General features: G+C 35.0%; 1 protein-coding gene across 1 annotated transcript; it reads right to left on the reverse strand.

The window, feature by feature from the left end:
- Positions 1-7,947: 7,947 nt before the first annotated feature.
- LOC126032510 (small integral membrane protein 13-like) lies at positions 7,948-8,453 on the reverse strand. Its single transcript, XM_049790200.1, has one exon. The coding sequence runs from the start codon at positions 8,212-8,214 to the stop codon at positions 7,951-7,953; it is 264 nt and encodes an 87-aa protein (XP_049646157.1). The 5' UTR covers positions 8,215-8,453; the 3' UTR covers positions 7,948-7,950.
- Positions 8,454-9,055: the final 602 nt, after the last annotated feature.

Consider the following 9,055-nt stretch of genomic DNA (forward strand, 5'->3'; position numbering starts at 1 on the left):
CTTATAAAAATATACAAATGCATTTGTACACACAAAAAGTCACACTGAGCTTACTCCTGGTTCTGTACTCAGGAGGATCATTCTTTGAAAGACAAAGAAATCCTATCTGGTGTCAGGGATCAAACTTGAGTCAGCTGCATGCAAGGCATGCATCTTACACCTTACCTACTGCACTTTCTCTCTGATCTTTAAAAGCCCAATATTTGGAAGAACTTTCTGACCACCATTAATGTTGTCCAAGTAGACCTAGGTAAGGTTGAATTTAAGAGTGTGGGTGAATGGTCAAGAATTTTGTCTGCTACTTCTTTCCTTTTTATTTATTTATTTGTTTGTGTATATTTTTATAAAAGCAGCATTATTTACGAAGTTATTTATGTTGTCATGTTTTCATGTTATGTTGTCATGTTTTCTTTTACCAGGGTTCTAGGTTTTCTCCACTACACCCATCTCACCCAGCATGCCACGTTGACGCAAATACTTCTAAATATTTTAAATTCAAAATATTTAAATTTCATGTTTTTAGTGTTGTTGACTCTGTTTTCAGTGTTGATATTTAGTTATATAAATTTAAGAGGAAAGAGAGACAGAGAAAGTAAAGAAGCAAAGTCAATCCAAAGCAGATATCCCCATACCATCAAATCAACGGCAGCAAGAAAAGAGAAATTTTTCTTTCATCAGTAGAAAAAAAATGGCCTACAAGTCACAATGTAATCTGTGAATAGGGAGTCATTTTTTTAGTTCTAAGCAAAACACAGGAATACCTTGAAAGCCGTTAGGAATTTTTTAGACTCGGAAATCACTTAACAATGTTGCAAAAGGCAGGATAGTTGCAGATTAAAATAAAAAATGCTTTTGTTGTTATTGCTGGTCGAACAGTTGTTGTGTATTGAATAGCCATTGTAGGGACCAGGGCTACTCAAGCAGTGTGGGTAGTGGTTAACAATCAGTAGATAAGTCCACTGACTAGTTCATGCAAGGCAGGAGCTTAACCAGATTGAGCTGCCAGTTCTAGCCCATCTTCCTTTTACTGCTCATGTTATGTTTTCCAATAAAAACGAAATTGGACTAAGGATGAAAAACCTGCAGGGTTTTAACGTGATTCTTCAAAGAAATTCAAGGGAGTAGCATTTAGACATGGGTCATTATTCTCAAAACCTATAGCCTGTTTGGGGAAATTGTTACCATAAAGCACAGATGAATTTGTTGATGCCTGACATATCAAAAGCAATGCTACATGAACATTTTTACTCTCATTTTATTTCATCAATAAATCACTTCCTTTGCTCTTTGAAAGGTGGGAAACATTTTATTCATCACTCCCATTACATATAGTATTTGACCACCATACTTATTCCTTCTTAGAAAACAAGTTCATTCAGATACATTGTTTTAAATATAAGTATTTTATATTAAGTATAAATTTTTATTAAGTATGTATCAAAGTTAAGTATTTAAAGGCTTTAAATAAGTACTTTTATCTTTGGAATATAAACATTAAATTTCATATGTTTGTGCAATCAGGAATAAACTAAGATAATGTGAAAAACAGATATACATATATATAGCTATATTCTGAAAATTTACTGATTACCTTTAGAAATAGATATAATTTTTATTAATTGTATAAATAATAATAACTAGTAAAGTTTGTCTTATCTCTTATCAGGATTATTTTTTCGATGTAGTGTCCATTGTAGTTTACTCAATAAGGGCTTTGCAAGAATCACCTTGACAAATATCAGTGATCTGTTGAGATGGAGAATGAAACCAGACATATACACTTGCCATATAAATGTACCAAGGCTTAGTAGCTTAGAAGTAGCAAAAGTAGGTTAGCATTATCAAGACACCTGATAGTTTGCATTAAATAGATCATAAATACTTAGGTTTCCCTAAAGTGCTAACCACCAGTTGAGATTAATAACTGTGAGCTGGAGGTAATCTCAGAACTGGTTATTGCTAAGGGGCCCTTCTGAATCCAATACTACATATATAATAAAATACCCCCAAATAGAATTAAAGCACGCATGGGGGGGCAGTTTCTCAGGCTATCAAATCCATGTATGAGAATTGTCTTCACTAAAACTGCAATATTATAATATGCTAATTATGATATGTTTTGAAAGTTGTGTTGGTGGAGCTATTTGACTACCTTATAAAAATAACATAAGAATTCACCAAGTGAAATATTCTACATGGGCAGTTTTACATAAGAGAGACACATAGGCTTAGCAATCATTTATGTAGTTATAAGATTTTTTAAATTTTCTTAAATTTACAAAGGTAAATTTTATTATTTGCTGGAGTTATAATAATATTACTTACTCCTCATGCTTTTGTAAGAATAAAATGGTTTAATATATGTAGGAATCCAATAGAAATAAATGAAGAATGCATAAACATTCTTTTTCACTTTTTTCTACTTTGTCAGAGAAATTAAGGTAAAATAATCACCATCATTCTTAAAATACTTGGTAAATTGTAAAGAAAATTATTTATTTTAATAATGATATTTAGTTGACATAATTAATTAGGGATTGCTATATTCCAAATATCTAAACTTAATACAGGGAATTTCTCACCAATCTTCACAAAATTTAAGAGGCAGGTAATTTTGTTGTAGCCACATTTTACAAATAAATAAATTTTGTCCCTAAAATTGAATCCTTATTTATGACAGCCAACAATAAACAACAAAGAACTAAATCCTAAATGCTAAAGCTCTTCTTCTAATGCTCTTTATAGTGTATTTTTTTTTATTTAAAGGCTGAATCTGGGCTAGAGAGATAGCACAGCAGATAGGGTGCTAGGATTGCATATAACCAACTAGGGTTGAATCCCTAGCACTACTCTGAGTCACACCAGGAGTGAATATTAAGGGAAAAGTGAGGAATAAAGTCCAAGGATGGCCAGACTTGGCCCCCTCCACCACCTCCCTTCCAAAAACAAAAAGGAAAAGCTGAATCTCAGAACCTATTGTTAGTGCCAACCTCCTGAAAGGAAAAGAGAGGGAGATGGAGATGGGAGGTGAGAGGAAGAAAGCGACAAAGAGACAGAAAGATTGATAACCCAATTATTCTTAGAACAATTGTTTTCTGTTTGAATTCTTATGCTATTGGCAAACAAATCTTACAGACAGTTTTAATAAGGTAGAGAAATATAGTCCAGTTATGAGGAAAACAGAACACCCTCATGCTGTTATGAGCAGAGATTTATAGTTGACCAGGAGCTTAAATAATGTGTGCAAAGTCATATCCTAATAAATAAGAAATTTGATTTAGATTATCAGTACTAACCTCACCTACCCATGGATAAAAAGTCATCTTGACAACAATTAATAAACACAAAATTATCAATGCACTAAAAGCTTCCTTGATTTTGCTTCTCTTAATAGATAAAAATGGATGTTTTAGTTTGGAGTAGAACATCATGAAAGGGAATAATGGGGCATATATACAGAATGAAAGGCTGAAGCTGATTTGGAAATATTAAAAAATCCAATGGAATGACTATTTTCTTTCTTTTTATTATTTTTAAGTATTTATTTTTTGTCACATACTGCATTTACTACTGGTTCTGTGCTCAGAAATCACTTTGGAGGGCTCAGGGGATCATAGGATACCTGTATTAATCATGGGTTGGGCCATGTGTAAAACACCATAGCTGCTGTGCTATAGCTCTGGCCCCAAGTAATGACTATTTCCTTTCCTCATAGTGGAAGGGTTTTGTTAGCATCCACCTGTAGCTGTCAATCCACAGGTATGATTAAATCCAGTAGCTGGAGTGAGGCCATTGTGGCAATTCTAAATGATACACAAAGGAAAAAACATCTTTGCAGCTGAGAAATACAATAATTAGTTCTCAAGAGATACTAAATTGTTGTTCATTAAGCTTGTACAATAATTACTTCTCCCATGTGTCTTGATAAATATATATACATATATGTGTGTATATATGTATATATTTTAAGAGAAAAGTTGTTTGTTTTATCATTATAATATTGGTGGGTTTCTTTTGTTTTGGAAGCCATACCTAGCAGTGCTCAGTGCTTATTTTCTGGGTCTGTGCTCAAGGATCAATGCTGGTTGGACCTTGGGGAAAGGCCATTTGTAGTGCCTAAGATTTAACAGGGCTGGCTTGTAATAAATGCAAGTACATTATCCTAGAACTGTCTTTCCAACTCTAATTTTCAAGTTTTAAGAACAAATTCCAATCACTTAAATCTGGTGGGCAGTAATGTAATTCATATCTGTTTTTTATTATTTAAATTAATCAACTTAACCTTTTTATTGTGACTGGGGATAAGATCAATATTGGTCATTTTCACTAAATTGGGTACTTAATTTTAAGAACAACAATGGGGTGAAAAGAACTGGGTTTTACATTAAAAAAAATCCCTTTGATCAGGAAAGCCATGGTGGATTCCAGAGTAGATATATTGACATTTTTCCCCTCTTAAAAAATTATTTTCTTGGGGCCGGCAAGGTGGCGCTAGAGGTAAGATGTCTGTCTTGCAAGCACTAACCAAGGAAGGACCACGGTTTGATCCCCTCCCTGCCCCCCAGCGTCCCATATGGTCCCCCCAAACCAGGGGCGATTCCTGAGCGCTTAGCCAGGAGTAACCCTTGAGCCAAAAAAAAAAAAGAAAAAAGAAAAGAAAAGAAAAATATTATTTTCTTATAACTGAAATCCAGCTACAAAGATGTTTATAATCGTGGTGCTTAAATAAAGATATTATTTTAAAAAATAAAATAAAATTTTGGTATTTAAAAAAAGTTCTTTTTCTCTTTTCCTCTGGGCTCCTGTGATTGAACAGTACCAAGGTAAGGCACTAGTTACCTTGCATGGTCAGAGAAATAAACTCTGGTTTGATTCTTTGAACCCCATATGGTCCCTGAGTCAGCCAGGAGTAATTTCTGAGCACAAAAACAGCAGTAAATCTGAAATCTTGTTAGATATGGCTCAAAAAAAAATTAGTGATATATTTATTTAATTTGATTGAAGAAGAAGCTGGCACATAAAGAACTCAAATGAAAATGTCATATTTTTTCATAGTCATAAACTCTTTTAGTTTGTATGTTTCTTGGATGCATATATTATAGTCCTAAGATGAATATAAAGCATGATGACAAACTGTAGTAAGTGATGATAAAGTTGTCAACAGTTTCATCTGTCTTCATTGACCTAATGCATTCCTCATCCCCAAGAGCCTGACTAATACTTTAAACATTCTAACTTTCTAACTGGGCCATAGAATTCTTTTTTTTTTTTTTTTAATTTCAGCCCCACTTCTTGGGCTATAGAATTCTATTCTACCAAGGTTAATATATGGTCTGGCAAAATCCAAAGGACTGGCCAGGTCACTCTGTATTCTTTGAATCCTTGCTTTCTTTGTAACAATTTTATTAATTGATAAGGAAAACCAAGATCCTTTTAAGACCTTTACAAAGATGCAACTTTCCTATTTAAAAAAAAACCCACAATGAGCCATTTTGTGTCATATTTATCTCAGTCTTATATTAAGATTCCCCTTACTGCCCCACTTAGGGAGTTCATTTCTTTCTTTACTTTCCAATAAATTTGCTACATTCTAATTATGAGTATGAGCATAATTATTATTCAATAATTTCATTCCTAAAAATGGACCATTCCTGACAGTGCTCAGTAGTTACTTCTGGTTCTGTATTCAGTGGTTATTTATGGTTCAGTGCTCAACCATACATAATTTTTAATATGTCTTTCCTATAAATGATATATAGTATATATAATTTATAAAATTTCTTTGAGAAACTCTACATCTCACTGAGCATAATCACATTTAGTGAGCTTGAAGGGCCTATGGAATGCTGGAGATCAAATCAGATTACCTTTTTGCAAGGAAAGCGCCTTACCTCTGTATCATTACTCCATTTCCCAAAAAGGTCTTCTTAAAAAGAATGTTTTACATTATTAAGCGAAAAATCAATTGGCAGTTTGTTTTAATTTCTTCTTTTTATGTAAATGTACATTAAGTTATCCTAACAATTTGATAACTCTTATCACTCAATAAATGTTTTTGCATTTACCAATGTAATTATTTTTGAACCAAATAAATATGATTCCAAAAAAATTACTGAAGAAACTGGGAACTATGAACAACCACAGAGACACACCATCACTGATTATGCATCAGTGATAAATTGTTAGGAAGTGGGAAAATATTATACTCACTTTGTACCACACATATTCACAACACAGTGGAAAAGATAAGGAGGTTTACACTTTGGGTTCTAGATTCAGCCCAAGCTGAGTTCCAGCAGAGCTCTAAAAAAATTTTTTTGTTTCATTTTACATGTTTATTATATATATCACTAAGAAAAAAACAAACTAGCACACATCACATAAAATATTCTTATCACATAAAATGTTCATTTTTACGTGTATGGAAACGGCACTTTATAGTTTTTAATCATAACCTTGTACATATGCATAGAAGGTGTATGAAATAAATTGGCCAAATGTGTAACTTTTATTTCATACTCAAAGTTCAACTCTTTCTAATCACTCTTCAAAGCATAGTCACTGGTGTCTGCAGTCCTCTATACCAGCAGCCCTCTTTGTGTCATCTAAAACGCACTGATGATGCAAGATTTCTATCAGTCTTATCTTTAATGTCCACAGGAAACTTTAAACAAAGGATATTTTGATGACTTATTAACAGTTCTGCTCCATATATGACATGACTTGCTTCTTGTTGCTAGGAATTTTGTTTCAGGAAAGATTTGGCAATATCATCTCCCTTCGACATCATTACTTGGCATGTAATCCTTTGGAACTTGTGTCACCGACAAAAACGTAGTACAATTCCATCTATTTGTAAGTATCTTCCTTGCTTAGATGCTATATTTTATTTATAATACAGAATTTCAGTCATTCCTCCAGTAACAAGTATTTGATTCACTATTATCAAATGTATGTCCCACTGCTTCATTTTTATACTTTTCTACATATGCAATAACATTTCCAATACTGAACCAGTGTGATTTTTTTTCTGAAGAAATTTTAATTTTTGTTTGGGGATTTTTGGTTTGGGGATTTTTTTTTTTTTTTGATTTGCTTTTGGGCCATACCGGTGGATAATGACGGCACTTGGGTTATTCCTGGTTCTACACTCAAAAATTGCTCCTGGCAGACTCAGGGGACCATATAGGATGTCAGGAATCGAACTGGGGTCTGTCGGAGGTTGGCTGTGTGCAAGGCAAACGCCCTATTGCTGTGCTATTGCTCTGGACCCAGAAATTTCCATTTTTAATATTTTTACTTTGTGGGGTGGGAGCTGGGATCACATCCAGCAGTTTTCAGGGCTTATCCTGCTCTATGCTCAGAATCACTTCTAGTGATGCTTTGAAGACCATATGCAGTGTCGGTAACCAAACTTAAATCAGTGGTATGCAAGATTATTGCCTTAACCTCTATGCTATTTCTCCGGCTCCAAAGACATTTATTTTTACATCCCAACTTAATTTTAAAGTTTTGTTTTTTAACCAACCAACAAACATTAAGACAAGCTTTAAGTTAACACGTAATAAACAGGCCAATAATTACAGCTCATGACCAGTGTCTAGTGGAGAATAATGAAAAAAAATGCATCCCAATTTCAAACAAGGTGAAATGAGTGAATGAAAACAAATCTTATAGACCTACTTTATAAAATATGAGTTTTCAAGCATGTAATGACAGAAAATTAGTTCAAGACAAGGAATACATATAAGTAGAAAGCTAGTGAGGCAAAAGATTATCTTTAAAATGACCATTGGCGATAGTCCAATTTGGTTTTAATTCCCTTTATTTTCATATGGCTTACATGTAAATATTTTTTATTGGATTTAAAATTCAAGTACAAATAGTCTTCAGTCTAGTTGCAAGGCCAAGTATAAAGATAGGCTCCCAACTGCTTTTCACCAACAAGGGTCAGTCATCTTCATCAGCAGGGACCCTCCTTTGGCGAGCAGATCTGATTCTGTGTGACGATGATGAAGCATCTTCTTCTGCTTCAGACCCTGAAGGCTCACGGTCTCCTTCTTGGGATCCGGTGTCTCCAACAAGTTCCCGCAGAAACTTGACTTTTGATAAAAAGAGATGCCAGATGAAATACCAACCGCACACCATGAGCAGCAGCACGACGAGCAGCGTGGCCACGAACACGAGCAGGGTGAGCCCCACGTTGTGCCACATGTTGGGTCTCGGTGCTCAGGAGCTCGGTCCCAGCCGACGAAACCTCCCCCGGGTGGGCCTCGAGGTTGCCCCTTAGTGGCTCATCGCTCCTGGGAGCTGGAGGCGCTCGCCATGGCTGACTGGCTGGCTGAAGAGAGAGGGTGAGCAGGGAAGTCGTGTGCAGCAGTGTCTTTCGCCCTCGCCCTCGCCCGTTCCGCCTTGGAAGTCGCAGGTTGCTTTCTTGCTTTCTTGCTCCCCAAATCTCCCAGAGCTCTAAAATTTTATTGCTCAACACAGACCCCGTGTCTCATTTATAAAATGGCATGTTAAAGATAATCATCTCATAGATATTTTGCATTTTTATTTTTTATAATTTATTTAAACACCATGGTTACAAACATAAAATGCGTACCCCCCTTCACCAGTGCAACGTTTTCCCCAGCATTGCCCCTCATTTCCCTCCTCCTCCACCCCCTGCCTGTCTTTGAGATAGACATTGCATTTCTCTTTCTATCATTGTCATGGTAGTTTTTAGTGTAGCTATTTCTCTAATTGCACTACCACTCTTTGCGATAAGCTTCATATCATGGGCTGGTCCTTCTTTCCTTCTTCTCTATTGTCTCTGGGTACTTTCATTATACTGGCTTTTATTTTTTCTTAAATCCCACGAGTGAGACTATTCTATGTTTATCTTTCTCCCTCTTACTTTTTTTTCTCTCAAAGTAATAGTCTCCATATCCATCCATGTATAGGCAAATTTTATGACTTCAGTTTTTCTAATAGCTGCGTGGTATTCTATTGTATAGATGTACCACAGTTTCTTTAGTCACTCATTTGTTGTAAGGTATCTGATTTCTTTCCA

This window comes from Suncus etruscus, chromosome 16 (assembly GCF_024139225.1).
Source record: "Suncus etruscus isolate mSunEtr1 chromosome 16, mSunEtr1.pri.cur, whole genome shotgun sequence".
NCBI classification, from domain to species: domain Eukaryota; kingdom Metazoa; phylum Chordata; class Mammalia; order Eulipotyphla; family Soricidae; genus Suncus; species Suncus etruscus.

Bases quoted from the DNA above. Each gene is read 5' to 3' on its own strand.
- LOC126032510 (XM_049790200.1), bottom strand. From the start codon at position 8,214: ATGTGGCACAACGTGGGGCTCACCCTGCTCGTGTTCGTGGCCACGCTG.